The sequence below is a fragment of the Oratosquilla oratoria genome, chromosome 24 (assembly GCF_046742065.1).
Source record: "Oratosquilla oratoria isolate Oo_2021 chromosome 24, ASM4674206v1, whole genome shotgun sequence".
NCBI lineage: Eukaryota > Metazoa > Arthropoda > Malacostraca > Stomatopoda > Squillidae > Oratosquilla > Oratosquilla oratoria.
The window spans coordinates 30,862,719-30,882,019 of record NC_134800.1 but is presented as its reverse complement, the minus strand read 5'-3'; the positions used below and the strand labels follow the sequence as shown (position 1 = coordinate 30,882,019).

At 38.6% G+C, this 19,301-nt stretch overlaps 1 protein-coding gene across 6 annotated transcripts in view; it reads left to right on the top strand.

Annotated features, from left to right (window-relative positions):
* The window catches only part of LOC143038537 (uncharacterized), a 75,891-nt gene that overhangs the window by 42,387 nt on the left and 14,203 nt on the right, over window positions 1-19,301 (top strand). For all 6 annotated transcript variants that reach the window (XM_076207848.1, XM_076207847.1, XM_076207850.1 and 3 more), the window contains one exon: window positions 3,232-3,381. In XM_076207848.1, coding sequence (XP_076063963.1) covers window positions 3,232-3,381 — 150 coding nt within the window. The remainder of the gene's footprint in view (window positions 1-3,231; window positions 3,382-19,301) is intronic.

The following is a 19,301-nucleotide window of genomic DNA, read 5'->3' as shown; positions in this document are numbered from 1 at the left end:
GTGTAGTACAGTACATAAATATGGTATCTGCTTCCCTCATGGGGCTATGTGGAGTTTTCATGTTCCTGAAAAATAACCCTGAGAGATTTTGCAGATATATGGGATTGGAGGAAAGTGGTTAAGAGCAATCAAAAGTTTTTATGAGAGTAGTAGAGCCTGTGCTAGAATAAGATATGGAGAGAGTGAGTGGTTGGAGGTAAAGGTGGGACTTCTCCAGGGATGTGTCATGTCATCATCGTTGTTCAATGTGTACATGGATGGGGTGGTGTGAAAGGTAAATGCAAGGGTAATGGGCAGGGAAATGGAGATGGTTAAAGAAAATGGAGAAAATGTAGGAGGCAAGCTAGTTGTTTGGTGATGACTGCTTGTAGCAAGATCAGTGGAGGGATTAAGAAAGTTAGTGATGGAGTTTGGGGAGATGTGCAAGAGGAGGAAGTTAAAGGTAAATGTGGGTAAAAGTAAGGTGATGAGATGTATATGGGGCAAGGATAGCAGCAAATTGGAAGTGAGTATTAAGGGATAGAGGCTGGATGAAGTGGATAGCTTTAGATACTTGGGAGTGTATGTGGCGGGAAAGGGAGGAGTGGAGGTGGAGGTAGAATGTAGATTGAGAGAAGGAAATAAATACCTTGGAGGATTAAAAATTGTAATGAGAAATAGACATTTGGGAATGGATGCTAAGAGGAAATTGTATAAAGGAGTGGTTGTGCCAACAGCACTGTATGGGACAGAAACATGGAACATAAGAGAGGAAGAGTTTAAATGTGTATGTGATAAAGTGTCTGAGAAGTATGATAGAGGTTACTAGGTTGGATAGAGTGGGAAACAAGGAGGTGAGGAGGAGAGCGAGGGTGAAAAAAGAGTTGGGAGATAGGGTGAATGCAAGAGTGGATGGTTTGGACACATGGCAAGAATGAGTAAAAAAAAAGATTATTAAAAGAAGTGTGGAAGACAGAGGTGGATGGAGTGAACATTAGGGGGTGACCAAGGATGAGCTGGATGGATGGAGTAAAAGGGGCATTGAGAAAGAGGGGTTTGTCTGTTGAGGAAGAAGAGAGAAAACAGAAGATAAGGGTGAGTGGAGAAGGGTTGTGTATGGATGATTTTTCCTTTTCCTCTCTATTATTTTCTGTTTCAGAGGAAGGGTTGGGGGAAAGTTGTGAGAGACTAATGTCCTTTGGTGTGTCTTCCAGATCTGGCACACCATTATTAATCCTGGTGTTTTGTTCCCTATCTTTGACCTTCTCCTCCTGATGATTGGGTTGTGTGATGTTTGTCTCTTCCTTCAAACACTGTTCTGTCTCAGAGACAGTCCCATCATATCCAGTTATGTACTCTTTTGCACATTCAAAGCATGTGTATTTCCTGTTTGTTTTAATCACCATTGCTAGGCAGTATGTAGGTAATTCACTACATGTAAAATGCACCCACATCTGACAATTGCTACATTTGATTCCAGATTTATGGTGGTTGTAACATTTTCTATAAGGATAGGTGTTTTGCCTAGGTTGGGTGTGTGAGTCCTGCTGGGTTTGGGTATTTACGTTATTGTAGTTAGCCATCATGAAATATGTTCCATCTGACTTTTACGGTTTTAAAACACTCGATTTTCAGGGTATTGTATTTCTGCCCTCATCTTGTCTCTAAAAAAATTCTCGCAACTTATGAAGCCCACTACATTATTATACTTTTTGATGTTTGTATCCCTTCATTTTATGCCTTTTTCTTTTTGGCTACCCCCCCTTGTAAGGGGGAAGAAGCCTTGGTATATGTATGTATGTATGTATCCCTTCATCATGAACATTCTAAAAGCTAAAATCCAAGTAAAACACAGGAACAGTCAGAGACTAGTGCATCTTAATATACTCTTTAAAACATGAGCTTACTTGTATATTGGCGTCTTAATAGCTTTCCATTTTAAAATCTGCTACATAACTTATCTTTCGACGAGTTCCAGTGGTGTAAACTCTGTGCTCAATCAACTTGAAAATTCTTGCTTATCTTTCTTATAAATGAATCAAAGTGCACAGTAATCAGCTAAAAAAATGAGCAAATAGTTGAGACCACTTTATACATATTGTTTCGATGGAGCTCGCTTAGACATGTCCATTCACCGCCACTGTTTTGCACTCACAAAAAACCCAGTCTCCCATCCCAGTCTAGAGAGTCCAAATTAACCTCAAAGATGCTACTCCCTTTCTAATATGCACTTTCCTATGACATCATTTACCAGCAGAACCACTCCTTCCCTCCCTCAGCCCCTTCATCACTCCTGTCACCATCCCCACCACATTCTCAAACTTAAGCTTACCCCTTCCTTTCAATTTAGCTTCACTTACTTCTTTCTCAGAAACAACTGCTAATCTCTTCCCCTTTACTCTCATCTGTACCACAACCATGCACATTTAATGACCCAATTATTAGGATTCTGGTTGGAATCAACTTCCCAGACCCTCTTATGCCTTAACTTTTCTGTAAGAGATAGAGAGCAGAATCCCTTGTCCAAACAATCCATCCCAATTACTTGCCTTTTATAGCACACATGGGAAACACATACATACATATACCAATGGCTTTTTCCCCCTTACAAGGGAGGTAGCCAAAGTCAAAGGCATAAATCCACTCCCACTCATTTCATCCCCACATACTCCACTCCTATTCATCACCCCTCCCTCCCTCTTCCCTTGGCTCCTCACAGTTGGGAAACACACTAGCAGAATTCTTCCTCCCCATCACCATAGGGGTGTCCAGAAGAGGTAGAATCATACATACATACATATACCAAGGCTTTTTCCCCCTTACAAGGGAGGTAGCCAAAAAGAAAAATGCATAAAATCATTCCCACCCATTCCATCCCTAAATACACTCCACTCCCCTCCCCTCCACCCTCCTTCCCATCTTAGCACCTCCTGGATGATGGGTCATCCCTGCACCTTGTCCATTGCTCTGGGTCAGAGACAGTGTCCAGAAGAGGTAGAATCATAGAAATGGTAAAGGATACTTTCAAAGGAACAGTAAAGGAGGGACAGTTGTAGTACAAAAGTAGCATAATTTCTTGATGAGTAGAAAATTTAACTCTAACATAGACAAATAATGTGTTTCCTGTCAGTAGGGGTGAAGTATCAGTTGTATGTTACCATTTAGTCACTACTGAATGTTATCATGCAGTCAGTATCCTAGTATGGTGTATGTATTTATACTTAATGTTTTTTCTTCGTTTTTTCTTGACAGACACTTGATCCAGGTGAAATAACCAATTGTGATTCAAAAGACAAAGGACAATTGTCTCATTTAGAACTAATGAAGTTGGAACGTGATTTAAAACGGAGAAGGCAGGCATATCGTACAAAAGTTTCCACCAAGAATAAAAGCTACTCTGAGGTATGTTTTTGATAGTTGCTTAGTTGAATAGATTACCCAAATTATATGCAAAGAAAGAAATTTTTTTTATTAGGAAGTTAGCTTAAAAGAATTACAAAATTGTACTATTGTTTTTTGCAGGGTGCATACAGTAATTATTTAGTTTTTTAGGGACACACAAAAAAGTCACAATTTAGTTGAAAATGCATTTATTGCAAAAAAGAAAACAGACCCTGTATCAGCACACTTCTGGTGTTCCATTACTCGATGAATCCACCCTTGGCTTCAGTGACATTCTCAACATGCCCTAGAGACCTGGCACAGGCCTTCTTCACGATCTCCTTGGAGAGATTGGTGAAGACAACCTTGATCTGACTGATCAGATCACCCTTACTCTTGCATGGGGTGTGGTTAGTATCTCATTCAATTGTGCCCCATACAAAATAGTTCATAGTGTTGAGGTCAGGTGAGTTAGGGGGCCACACATCAGGGACAACAAAGTCAAAGAAATTGTCGGAGGGACATTTCTGAGATTTTCTAGAGGTGTGACATGGTGCTGAGTCCTGTTGCCACAATTAAGGTCTACCAGTAGCTACTTCCTCAATCCATGGCTTCACATGGGTCTGCAGGATGTTGATGTACACTTCAGTGCTCACCCTGAGCCCCTCGGGAAAGAAGAATGGGGGCATGACTTGGCCCTCACTACAGACTACCCCAGACACCATGACAGTTGCAGGAAACTTGGTTTTCATGACTCTTAGTACATCTTTAGGACAGACAGCCAACCACCTGTTGTTCTTAGAGTTGTGGGTCTGGTCCTGGCAAAAGTTCTTTTTGTCTGAAAAGAACCAGAGCATGTCATTCTCCAGAAGGTGCTTCAGTTTGTTGAGCATCTTCTTTCTCTTCTTGAAGTGGTTCTTCTGCATCTTTGTAGAGAGGAGGTGACCCTTACACATCTTGTATGACTTGTATCTGATATCTTCATGCAAACACTTTCTTACAGTGCCCTGTGACACTTGCAGTTCTCTAGCAATGGACCTCATGGACCCGTTGGGGTCTTCATCAACCATGGCTTGCAATTGAGTGACAAATTCGGTGTCCCTGATAGTGTCTGATCATTGAGAATGATGTTTCTTCTTAGCAACACCTTCATAATTGTAGTAAAAAAAAATCAACTCCTTCCTGATGGTCCTGATGAACTGTACAGTCACTTTTAGCAGTTCTGAGATCTTGCTGCTGCTGTGTCCGGCAGAAATTAACATAAGTACTGTATGCCTTTTCCATAGATGAGGAAATGTAAAGCTCTTAACCACTTCCATACGGTGACACCTACGTAGGCGGCATGAGTGAGTGGGTACTCGATGATGCCGACGTCGCCATCTTGATTATATTTATTGTAGTCGTACCTACGTAATTTCCATTCTCTCTAAACTGACTTCATCAATTTTCTATGGTTATCAAAATACATGGGTGAAAGAGAACGAACGATTGAGCACTGACTTTATTTTTTATAATGCGATTATTATGACGCAACATTGCACGTCGGGCAGCTAATGCTGCCAGACGTGCGATGTGCCCCGGAGTGAAGAGGTTAATGGATGCAAGGTGTTGCTGGGACAAAGTCTCGACGTATACTGATCAGGTGCTTTTGTTTTGAGTGGTGTGGTTACCCACGTCTTTCCACACTGTGTCCCTGAAACAACAAAACAATTACTGTCCACACCCTGTACTGACATGGTCACAGGGACCAATGATGGATATTTGCATGTGGTGCTCCTACAAGGTGGACTGCAAAACTGCCCATTGGAAAACCCATCAACCCCTTCACCTCCATCAAGAGGTGTTGCTCTTGAGGGATTGATATTTGACCTATGGACTAGGCCCTTAATCTCTCCCTCCCACTGTCAACTTAAGCTCTATTTCTTATACCTTTTTACACATGGAGAGCTGACAACTGGCTACTCCTGCCCTTTTCATATGACTTTCAGTCAGTGACATAGAAATAGTCCCACACCAGTACAACACAGACAACAGTCCAAAGTATCTTCCTGGACAGATCTGTGGGAGGGCATAAGAATTCCTATCAGCTACTATGGGGCTGCAGGTTTTCCACTTAATGAGACTCAATGCAAAAATTATGTGTTCAAGATAAAGTAGGAGGCGCTGGAAAAATGAGAGTGATGAGTGAGGAAAATGGAGAAGAAATATGGAAAGATGAAGTGAAAACAGCTGTTAAGATGATGAGAGCAGGTAAGGCACCTGGGTTGGATGGATGCCATGCAGAATGTCTGAAAAAAGGAGGTACAGTTATGGTGGACTGGCTGGTGAGGTTATTTAATGTTTGTTTAAGAGGGGGTAGAGTGCCAGAAAGGGGACAAATGTGAGTGTAGTAGTTTCAGAGGGATCAGCTTGTTGAGTGTAGTTGGGAAGGCTTATGGGAGGGTCTTGATTGAGTGGATTAGAAGAGGAATAGAGGGAGTAATTGGTGAGGAACAGTGTGGTTTTAGGACAGGTAGGTGTTGTGTAGAAAGCTATAGGAAAAAGTAAGGATGTTTTTGGGGCTTTTATGGATTTGGAAAAGGCTTATGACAGGAAGGCACTGTGGGAGGTATTGCAGATATATGGGATATGAGGAAAGCTGTTAAAAGCAGTCGAGTTTTTATGAGAGTAGTAGAGCTTGTTTTAGGATTAGAAATGGAGAGAGTGAATGGTTTGAGGTAAAGGTGGGACTATGTCAGGGATGTGATATGTCACCCTGGCTGTTCAATCTATACATGGATGGGGTGGTACGAGAGGTGAATGCAATGGTAGTGGGTCAGTGGTTGGAGATGATTAAAGTAAGTGGAGAAAAGTGGGAAATAAGCCAGCTGTTGTTGGCTGACAACACTGCACTTGTAGCAGGATCAGAGGAGGGATTGAGGAAGTTAGTGACAGAGTTTGAGGTGTGTGAAAGAAGGAAGCTGAAGATAAATGTGGGCAAAATAAGGTGATCAGATGTACAAGGGGAGAGAGTGGCAGCTGGCTGGAAGTGAGTATTAAGGAAGAGAGACTGGAGGAAGTGGATAGTTTTAGATAGTTGGGTGCAAATGTGGTAGGAAAGGGAGGAGTGGGGGTGGAGGTAGGATGTAGATTGAGAGAAGTGGATTAAAAAGTGTAATGAGAATTAGACATTTTGGGAATGGATGCTAAGAGGAGGTTATATGAAGGAGTGATTGTGCCAACAGCACTGTACGGGGCAGAAACATGGAACATAAGAGAGAAGGAGTTTGAATGTGTTTGAGATGAAATGTCTGAGAAGTATGATAGGAGGTACTAGGCTGGATAGAGTGAGAAATGAAGAGGTGAGGATAACAGGGATGGAAAGGGAGTTAGGAGATAGGGTTGATGAAAGAGTATTAGGATGGTTTGGACACAGGGAAAGAATGAGTGAAGAAAGATTAGTAAAAGAGGTGTGGAAGGCAGAGGTGGAAGGAGTGAATATGAGGGAGTGTCCTAGGATGAGATGGATGGATGTGGTAAAAGGGGCATTACAAAAGAGAGGAATGTCTGTTGAGGAAGGATGGGAGAGGACAGAAGATAGGGGTGAATGGAGAAGGGTTGTGTATGGATGATGCTGTGATGCATGAGGGGGAGTGGGTGGGAGATGGGGGGTGAGGGAGTACGTATGAGAAATAAATTGATGCAGCCCGAAGGGATTTCTTCCCATCTTCTTTTCTGCATGAGGAGATGGAGAGGGGGGGGAGTCATCAAATTAATGAAGCAGCCTTGCTGTGGATGTGGTGTGTATTGCAACACTGCTTGACTCAGGGCAGTGGACAGGATGCAGGTATGACCCATCATCCAAGAGGTGCCAAGATGAGAGGGAGGGAAGGGGGTGGAGGGGAGTGGAGTATGTAGGAGATGGAATGGGTGGGAGTGGTTTCTATGCCTTTTTCTTTTTTGCTACCTCCTATGTAAGGGGGAAAAAGCCTTTATGTATGTATGTAAGATCAAGTGTTTTGAGAAATATGGTAGAGGTTGGATAGAGTGAGAAATGAAATGGTGAGGAGGAGGAGAATTGGGTTGGAAAGGGATGTGGCAGATAGGGTTGATGAAAGATTATTGGGATGGTTAGGGCAGATAGAATGAATAAAGAAAAATTAGCAAAAAGAGTATGGAAAGCAGAGGTGGATGCCTTCCACACCTCTAAAGTTCAAATACTATCCTTTACCTCCTCATGGATGAGAAGGTATAGGATGAGAGGGAGGAAAGGATGGTGGAGGGGAATGGAATGGGTGGGAGTAGGTATATGACTTTGACTTGATTACCTCCCTTATAAGGGGTAAAAAGCTCTTGGTATAGATATAGAATAGATAGAGTATCTTATACAACACAATATATGGTAAGTATGATATAAAGTCAGTACATGTTTTCTTTTCCTAAAACACATTACTAATGATACCAGGTATAGAAACAATGAAGAACCATCAAGACTAGACTTGATATTCACTTCTGAGCCTGAAATTGTGGACAAAATGAATTACAAGACACCAATTGGGAAGAGTGACCATATACTAATAGTTTGAACTTAAAACAAAATGATGTGAGAAGAAATGAGAAACATAGAGGAGGAAGATTAATGTACAACAAAATGGACTTTGTAAAACTTAAAAAAAAAAATTCAAAACGCTAACTGGGAAAAATATTCAAATGAAGAAACAAAGATGGAAGAGAAATGGAACATATTTAAAGGAAAATACAAGGAGGTAACAGTTAAATATGTACCTAAGAAGAAACAAAAAAGGGTTTACATAAAGTGTTGATAACAAAAAGTGTAGTGATGCTAAAGATAGAAGAGACAAAGCCTGGAAAAGATGGAAAAAAAAAAAAAAAAAATTACCAAAAGGCAAACATATATCAAACTGAGAAATGAATATGTAGATATATGTAGAGAGGGAAAAAGAAACTAGGAAAAAGATGTAATAGATAAATGCAAAGACCAACCTAAACTATTTTACAGATATGCAAGTGACAAACTAAAAGACAAACATGAAATAGTGAAACTGCACAAAAGAAATAATATATGGAAGATGTAGAAATGGCTGAAGTAATGACCAAGCATTTTAGGTCTGTATTTACAATTGAAAGCTCACAAATTTGGGATGAAGGACAGTGAGAAAGATTCCCTGAAATGAAAGAAATAACGGTGACACAGAAAGAAATAGGGACCAAATAAAGAACCTTGATATCAGAAAGTCATACGGGCCTAATGGAATTGCGAACTGGATATTGAAAGAATGTATAGATGAACTTACAGGTAAAATACACAAGATAATTGACTTCTCACTGAAAAAAGGAAAAATACCACAAGATTGGTAAAGTGCAAATATTGTATCAGTATACAAAGGAGGAGACAAAGATAATCCAACAAACTATAGACCGGTAACCCTTACAAGCACAATAGCAAAAATATGCAAAAATGTTATTAAAAATAAATGGATTACACTTGGAAGAGAACAATATACTAAACCCTAAACAATTTGGTTTTAGAAGTGGAAGATCATGTACTTAATATTCTTTTACTCAAGATTAACAGAAATAATACAAAAAAGAGACAGATGGGCAGATTGTGCTTTCTTGGACTTACAAAAGGCTTTTGACAAAATACCATACAAAAAGCTAAGAAAAATTGAAACGATAGGTGGAGTACAAGAAAAATTATTGGAATGGATGAAAGATTTCTTGAATGGAAGAAAAATGAGAATGGTACTTACAGACAAGAACTCAAATTGGAAAGATATGATAAGCGGAGTCCCCCAAGGCTCTGTATTGGCTCCAATAATGTTTGCTCTTTATATAAATGATATGGATGAAGGCATGGAATGTTATATAAACTTCTTTGCAGATGATGCAAAACTATTAAAGAGAGTAAGTACAGAGGAAGACTACAATTTTTTTCAAGAAGACCTGGACAAAGTCTGGAAATGGAGTCAGAAGAGTGAAGTTAACTTCAACATTAAGAAATGTAGTATCATGGAATTTGGACAAAGCTAACATAGAATCTCGGGTCAGTATAAAATTGGTACAAAGGAAGTTAAAAAAGTAAATCTGGAAAGAGACCTAGGAGTAACTATCTCAAATTACATGACACCAGACAATCATGTCAACAAATTAGTTGGAGAAACTTTTAACTTATTAAGATCAATGAAAGTAGCCTTTGACTTCATGGATGCAGAAATGGTAAAGAAAATACTAATTACACTGATAAGACCAAAGTTGGAATACGCAGCATCACTATGGATACCTAGTACCAAAAAAAATATAAAGAAACTAGAAAGAATTCAGAGCAGTGACAAAAATGGCACCAATGCTTTGCAATTTGAACAAAGATTGAATAAATTAAATTTACCAACCCTGGAACAAAGAAGAGAAAGAGGTGATAACCATTTACAGAATTATGAAAGGGATGGCAATTCTTGATAAGGATGACCTACTAAAATGGGACAGAAAAAATACAAGAGGACACGAGAAGAGACTTAGAAAGACAGTTACAGAAGAGATTTGAAAAATTATAGCTTTCCACACAGAGTGATAGATATCTGGAACAAACTGAAAGAGGAAAATAGTGAGTGCTAAAACTATGCATGACTTCAAGAAAAAACTGGATGCGGAAAAATACAATAGCGGGTCACTACGAGCATAGCTCTCTTCCCGCAAAATACAACTAGGTAAATACAAAACAAAAATAAATTGTAATGCTAATACTTTAATGATGGCTTTCTTATCTTTGAAACTGGTAAAGTAGAAGATCCTCTTTTTTCATGTATCTGAAAGTTTGTAAATTGAATGTTCATAAGTACGAGTAGAGGAGTGTTTTCATATGCCAGTGTCATTCTTTCCCTTTTAAGGAGTGGAGACAAAACACACACCCACACCAAAAACATCCATTTTCCCATTTTCCAATCACATCACCTCAGGGATGATAAGCCACCCTGCCAATCAATTGCAGAGCAGCAAAGCACAACTCCACAGGAAAGCCTGACAGCTGAAGCTAGTTCCTCCCCCCCCCCCCTCTTCTGACACATGTACTTGAATTTGAGGCTTGTTCTTATAAATTGGAGAGTAGGAGATGGGACCCAGTGAGCAATGTTCCTTTCCTGTATACTACATTTAGGTAAATACATTCACACACACACTTTCGTTGGATGGACGGCGAAGATTGGAGTTCTGAAGAAAAAGTTAAATTTTCGTGGATCTCAATGCAAAGGAAGTACCTTATTGTATTTACAGGGAAGGGGATAGCTCGTGGTGTAGTGGGAAAGTGAGGAAAAAGGAGAAGGGGAGGGATTACTGAGGGAAATGGAAGGAAATGAGGAAGGGGAGGACTTGGTCCAGGAGGCCAGGCGTCTTGTAAACAAGAGAAGGACCGATGATTTTGGTGAAGGGATTAACAAAAATGTAAAGATTAGAAATATAGATAAGAGCAGCACAATGGAAGGTGAGGATAATAATTTCCAGGGATTTAATGAGGGGGGGGGCAGATACCAACCTCCCTCGATTAGCAAGACCAGAGGAAAAACTTGAACAAATGACCAAACATTGGGAGAATAGGTTCGGTAACATAGCAAAGATTGTGCAGAAAGTTGAAAAATTGGAAGAAGTAGAGAAAGTGAATAAAAACTTAACTAATGAAATAGAAGAATTAAAAAGACAGTTAAAAGAAGTAAAAGAGGAGAATGAAGAATTAAAGAGGAATAATAAAGACAACAAAGAGGCCATAGCAAAAGAAGCACAGGGTTGGAAAAAAATCCAAGAAAACAGTAAAGTTGCACTTACTGACATAATTAAACACCAAATGAAAGAACAAACTGAAGAATCAGTTATTAAAGTGATGAAACAGAAGGAGAATATAGTAAGAGACTTAGCAGATAAAAAGAAATGTATAATTATATTAGGAATGGAAGAGAAACATAACCTAAATAGAACCACAAGAATCAATGAGGAAAAAGAAAAAGTAAGCAGTTTATTAGAATTAGTTCAGGAAGATGAACCTGAAATCATGAAACAAATTGAAGAGATGTTTAGCTTTGGAAAGTATAGTACAGATAAGACCAGACCAATTAAGATTAAATTCAGGTCACAAACGAAGGCAGAGAATATCTTAGCAAAAACAGGGAAACTAGCAGCAAGTGAACAATATAAAAAGTTATGGATAAAAAGAGAAATGAATAAAGAGGGAAGAGATGAGGAAAAAATTAAAAGACATGAAGCTAAGGAAAAAAAACGAGAAGAGAACAGAGTCAGAAAAAGAGAAATTCTATTGGAGAGTAGTGAAAATGAAAGTAAGGAAATACAACATACTAGAGAAAAACAAAAGGGAAACAGAGAATACAATGGAAGTGGCAGAAAACTAAGAGTGTCTTACACAAATATAGATGGATTAATAACAGGATTGAATGAGCTGAATGATTATCTGAAGGAAAAAGAACTGGACATAATGGGAATTGTAGAAACGAAATTAAAAGGTCCACTACCACCCAACAGTGTAAGACATGATGCATATAATTATTGGATTAGAAACAGAGAGACAAAACAAGGAGGTGGAGTTATGTTCCTGACTAAGAAGGATATAAACGTGAGGTGTGTCACATATGGAAAGAATACAGTAGAGATGATTATGATTGAAGTGGAAGACAGAGATAAGAAGAGCAGAAAGTTTGTGATAAATTATGTGCCTCCAAAAACAGCCTCGTGGGAAGAGAGTGAACATAAAAGTATGTTAGAAGACACAAGGATAACATTAGATAAGATAATGGAAGATGGAGGAAGAATAGTTATGATGGGTGACTTTAATTTCAAAGAAGTCTGCTGGGAAGAGATGACAGTAAAGGGTGGAGACGGTTCATGGGGAAATGTTCTACTCGAGATGATTATTGACCATACAATGACACAGTGGATACAGGAGAACACTAGGTATAGAAATGAAGAAGAACCATCGAGACTAGACCTAATAATCACATCTGAACCTAGAATAGTGGAAAAGATTGAATATAAAATACCAATAAGTAAGAGTGACCACATATTGATTGAACTGGAACTAAATGAGGAAAAATACATGAAAAGAAATTAACAATATAGAAAAGGAAGAATGATGTATGAAAAAACAAACTTTGATAAAATAGAATTAAAAAGAAAAAAAAAAAACTGGGAAGGAATATACAAAGAAAAAACAACAGTGGAAGAGAAATGGAATATTTTGACAAAAATTTATATAAAAAAAAAAAAAAAAAAGGAGTGGAAAAGTATGTCCTAAGATAAAAACAAGAAAAAGAATATGTAAAGTGCTGGTACAACAATACCCGACATCTGGAAACATGGTAAAATAATCACCATTCCAAAACCGAACAAAGACCCAACAATCCCAACATCGCACCGCCCAATCACACTTCTCTGCACCCCCTCTAAAGTCATTGAACGCCTAATACTTAAACTTGTCACACCATATATTCCCCTTGCTGACTCACAACACGGTTTTAGGCCACTACACTCCACAAACACTCTTCTGACAAAACTCACACAAAGAATTTTAGATGGCATCAATTCAGATAGGCCCCACCACAGAACACTTCTTATAACATTGGACATTAGTAAAGCTTTTGATGCTATCCCCCGCCACAACCTAACAAATAAAATTTATAACACAGACATGCACAATAACACCAAAAGATGGCTGGCCAATTATCTGGCAGGCAGGAATGCTCATGTGTCATATAATGGCCAATCATCGCACATCAGAAACATTAAGAACGGAGTACCACAGGGCTCGGTTCTATCCCCCACATTATTTAATCTATACATGCATGACTTACCCACGCCAGACACCTCAGAAATACAAATCTCTTCCTACGCAGACGACATAACAATCACATGCACACATCGTAACACAGACAAAACTGCAGAAATAATCCAGCCTTACCTTGACACACTCAACACATGGTTCATCACAAACAGACTCAAAATAGCTCCAACCAAATCTACAGCAACACTTCTCACCAACTGGACAAAAGAACACAAATACATACCTCATCTCTACATCAACAACACTCTAAAACCACACACAAACACACCGAAAATTCTTGGTGTAACATACGATACATCCATGTCTTTCAAACAACACCTCACCAACATAAAAAACAAATGCACACCTAGACTTAACGCACTTAAGTCAATCACTGGAACAACATTTGGACAAAACAAAGAAACTAATATAACAATATACAAACAATGCATACGCTCAGTGATGAATTATGCGAGTCCTGCATGGGCTCCTAATCTCAGTGAGACACACCACAACACCCTTCAAATCATACAAAACAAAGCCCTAAAAACAATTACAGGCTGCACAAATACATCACCTACAGACCATTTACACCATGAAACAAAAGTCCTCAAAGTCAAGGACCACCTCGACATGAGAGGCACACAAACACTTGCTGCAGCCACCACAAACACATCACACCCGCTACACTACATAGCAGAACACCCACACACACCAAGAAACATTAAAACTACACCCAAAGACCTTTATTACACACAGATACTCTCTTCTCTTCCTCCACAACCACCAAATACCAGCCTCCGGAAACATATTCATAATCATATCACTCACCGCTCCATTAACACACTGAAAGACAACACACTGCTGCATGCCAGACCCCCTGATATCCACCCTTCTGAATCCTCTCTCCCACGAAAGGACAGAGTCCACCTGGCCAGACTGCGATGCGGTCACCACCCAGCACTTCTAAGCTACCAGAAGAGGCTGGACGACCGTGTTGTGAACAGCTGCCCAGGATGTAACACTTCACCCCATACCATACAACACATAATGGAAGACTGCATTATACACAATCATGCACGCAAACAACACAACATACACTCTATAAAGGATTTGTGGGAAAACCCAGTTTCGGCTGTGGCCTTCCTTGGGGAGACGGGACTGCTCGGACAGACAGTCTAGGGAACGACAACAACAACAACAAAAGTTGTAGGGAGTTAAAAGACAAAAGAGATAAAGCTTAGACCAAATGGAACAAAGACAAAAGACCTGAAAAATGGAAAATATATACTTGTTATAGAAATGAATATGTACAAGTGTGCAGAGAGGAAAAGAGAAAATATGAAAAAGATGTCATAGAAAAATGTAAAGATCAACCAAAATTATTTTACAGATTTGTAAACAACAACTGAAAAACAAACAAGATTTGGAGAAATTAAGACAAGGAGTTGAATACACAGAGGAAATAGAAATGGCAGAAATTACGAACAAGCATTTTAAATCAGTGTTTACAAGGGAGAACATACAACCTGAAGAGATCAAATAGAAAGAGAAAGTCCCCCCTATGAAAGAAATAGAAGTAACAAAGAATGAAATAATGAAACACTTGAGTAATCTTGCTGTCAGAAAATCGCATGGACCAGATGAAATAGCAAACTGGATTCTGAAAGAATGCAGTAATGAACTGGCTGACAAAATACATAGCATAATAAATAGTTCCTTGAAAGAAGGAAAAGTTCCAGAAGATTGGAAAAAAGCAAATATAGTACCTATATATAAAGGGGGAAATAAAGAAGATCCTACCAACTATAGACCAGTCTCTCTAACAAGTACAATAGCAATAATTTGTGAAAGAATTTTCAAAAATAGATGGGTAAAATATTTAGAAAAAAACAATGTGCTAAATCCAAGACAATTTGGATTCAGACAAGGATGATCATGCATCACCAATTTAATGTTTCTATTCAAGGCTAATAGATATAATACAAGAAAGAGATGGATGGGTTGATTGTGCATTTCTAGACCTGAAAAAACCTTTTGACAAAGTACCACCTAAGAAATTTGCTTCAGAAATTAGAAACCGAAGGAGGAATACAGGCCAAACTGCTTAAATGGATGGAAGACTTTTTGCAAGAAAGAAAAATGAGAGTAGTGATAAGAGACAAACACTCAAATTGGGATGAAGTAATAAGTGGTGTTCCACAAGGAACAGTTCTGGCCCCAATAATGTTTGCTATATATATTAATGATATGGATGAAGAAATTGAAAGTTATATGAGCTTCTTTGCAGATGATGCAAAACTATTAAAAAAAGTGAACACGGAAGAAGATTGTGAATCACTACAGAGTGATCTAAATAAAGTATGGGAATGGAGTAGGAAGTGGGAGATGGAGGTCAATACTAAAAAGTGTAGTATAATGAAATTTGGAAAAACCAAAACAGAATAACAGGATCATATAAATTCGTAGAAGAAAGTATAAAAAAAGTTGAAAAGGAGAAGGACCTGGGAGTCATTGTTATGAATAATATGTCACCTGAGAAACAAGTAAATAAGATTTTTGGTGAAACTTATAATTTAATAAGAACAATCAAAGTGGCATTTACATACCTGGATGAAGAAATGGTGAAGAAAATACTAATCAGTCTGATAAGACCAAGATTGGAATATGCAGCAACGATGTGGTCACCAAGTACAAAAAAATGTATAAAAAAAACTTGAAAGAATACAAAGAGCAATTACAAAATTGGCACCAACACTCTCAAAACTATCATATGAAGAGAGACTAGCAAAACTTGAACTACAGACACTAGAGCAAAGAAGAGAGAGAGGAGATTTGATAGCTATTTACAGAATCATGAAAGGCATAGAAATTATTGATAGAGAGGATCTGATAAAATGGGATGATAGAAATACAAGAGGACACGGAAAGAAAATCAAGAAAGACAGCTATAGAAGAGATCTGAAAAAGAACAGCTTTCCTCATAGAGTAATAGACAGTTGGAACAAGTTAGATGAGAAAGTGGTGTGTGCAAAAACAATACATAAATTTAAAAATAGTTTAGATAAAATGAGATATGAAGATGGGACACCACGAGCATAGCTCCCCTTCCCATAAAATACAACTAGGTAAATACACGTCGGTCGAAGTGACAACAAAGTTTGGAAACCCAAGAAAACTTCAAGTTTCATCTTTCTCAACAACGAGGGAGTACCATTGTTGTATTAATAGGGAAGGTGAAGAAAAAGGAGAAAGAGAGGGATTACTGAGGAAAATGGAAGGAAATGAGGAAGGGGACGTACGGGCCCCAGATGTTAGAAAAGGTGTAAACAAGAGAGGTGCAGAACACACACACGAGGAAGAACAAGGAAGCAGAAGTGTCAAAAGCAGAAATATAGATAATAGTATATCAATGGAAAGAGAAGATAACTGCTTTTATGGATTTTAGGAGGGAGGAGGTGACAACCTCCCCCGACTAGTAAATCTAGAGGAGAAACTAAAGAAAATGAACGAAACATGGGAGGTTAGGTTTAACCAATTAACACTAGTTACTCAAAGAGTTGATAAAGTGGAAGAACTAAAGAAGGATAATCAAAACCTAACTAAAGAAATAGAATAATTGAAAAGATAGTTAAGAGAAGTAAAGGATGAGAATGAGGAATTAAAGAGGAATAATAAAGAGAATATAGAGTCCATAGGAAAAGAGGTAAGTGTTTGGAAAAAAGTACAAGAGAACAATAAAATGGAATTTAGAGGTATAGTGGAACAGCAGATGAAAGAACAAACTATGGACACAGTTATTAAAGTGATGAGGGAGAAGGAGAATATAGTAAGAGACTTAGCAGATAAAAAGAAATGTATCATTATACAGGTAGTCCTCACTTTACGCGCTAGATGCGTTCCAAAAGGCAGCGCGTAATGTGAATTTCGCGTAATGTGAGGAATTAAACTCACTACTTTGCTGTTACAAGTGTTTCCAATACCATAATCCTTCCTGCAGCTGAGCCACGAGCTAAGCATATAACCTCTGACCTGCCTTGTTGTTGTTGATTTACCACCACATATGGGATCACGGGTTAATTGGCCTTTACGCCTTGATAAGTAGCGTCCCTCTGCTGATCTGCACGCTGTTGTTGTTGTTGTAGCGGCAGCTTATTGCGATTCAAGGATGAATAAATTTCTTTCAAGTTTTTTTCTATTCATTTTTATTTTACTTTTATGAAAATAAAATTACCCTTGGACAATGAAAAAAATCATGGGTCAGGAAACCATCCCGTTTTGCTGTCATAAATAGACAGCGCCTTCACCTTAATCAGCGCCAAGCTAACCGGCACACGAGTCTTATTTTGATGCTCAATCCAAGTTGCAAGCATCTTCTCCATCCTTTCCATCTCCATAGGGCGAGAATATGATGACTTGTTAGCTTGTAGAGGCGTTCCTGATTTGGCAGCTTCACGAATCTTGGTGGAGTTTTGTTTTATGGTCCTCACCGTAGACTCGCTGAGGCCCATTGCCGCCACAATCACATTGTTTCTCTGCCCTTTATCTAACCTGTCCAGAACTTCCAGCTTTTGCTCCAATGTCAATGTCTTCCTTGCTTTCTTCTGCCTACCATCACAGGCTGGAAATGTCGCTGGGCGCTTGGGAGCCATGGTAAACAAGAACACTGATGATTTGATGAACACAGAGATGCTGACACAACGAAGCGTTGGTAAACAATGAGCTTGGTGGCGAGAGGGATGCGGAGGCTGGAATCAGCTAGCGTCACCTAGCGGCTGCCTTACGGAACTAAATCGCAGCCCGCGTATTTTAACTTTCCGGATTTCGCGTTACTCTGAGGAATTTGTGTAATGTGAGGAATACCCCCTAGTTTTGGACACCGCTTTAATGTGAAATCGCGTAATGTGAACCCGCGTAAAACGAGGATTACCTGTATTAGGGATGGAAGAGAAGTATAATCCAAATAGGACTACAAGAATAAAAGAGGAAAAGGAAAAAGTAAATAAAATATTAGAAGTAGTTCAAGAAGATGAACCAGAAGTAGGGAAACAAATAGATGCAATATATAGACTAAGAAAATACAATACAGATAAAGCCAGACCAATTAAGGTTAAATTCAGGTCGCAAACGACAGCAGAGAATATCTTAGCAAAAACAGGGAAACTAGCAGACAGTGATCAATATAAATAGGTATGGAGGAAAAGAGAAATGAATAAAGAGGAAAGAGGATAAGAAAACAAAAGACTAGAAGCTAAGAAAAAAACAAACAGAAAAGAACAGTCAGAAAAAGTGAAATTCTATTGGAGAGTAGTGAATATGAAAGTGAGGAAATGGTTCATACCAGAGAAAAACAGAAGGGAAACAGAAAACACGATAGAAGTAGCAGAAAATTAAGTGTCTTACACAAATATAGATGGCTTGATAACAGGCTTGAACGAACTGAATGATTACCTGAAGGAAAAAGAACCGAACATAATGAGAATTGTAGAGACAAAATTGAAAGGTCCACTACCACCCAACAGTGTAGGACATGGTGCATATAATTATTGGATTAGAAACAGTGAGGTAAAACAATGGCGTGGAGTTATGTTTCTGACTAAGAAGGATATAAATGTGAGGAATGTCACATGTGGAAAGAATAGATATGATTATGATGGAAGTGGAGGACAACGATGGAAAGAGCAGGAAGTTTGTAGTAAATTATGTGCCTCCTAAAATGGCAATGTGGGAAGAGAAAGAACACAAAAATATGTTAGAAGACACAAAGATAACACTAAATAAGATAATGGAAGATGGAGGAATAGTTATAATGGGTGACTTTAATTGTAAAGAAATCTGCTGGGAAGAGATGACAGTGAATGGTGGAGATGACCTATGGGGAAATGTACTACTTTATATGATTATAGAACATACAATGATGCAATGTATACAAGAGAGTACTAGGTATAGAAATGAGGAAGAACCATCAAGACTGGACCTAATAATCACATCAGAACCCGAAATAGTGGAGGAGATTGAATATAAGACACCAATAAGTAAAAGTGACCACATATTGGTTGAACTTGATCTAAATGAGGAAAGATATGTGAAAAAAATAAATAAAAATGAACAATATAGAAAGGGA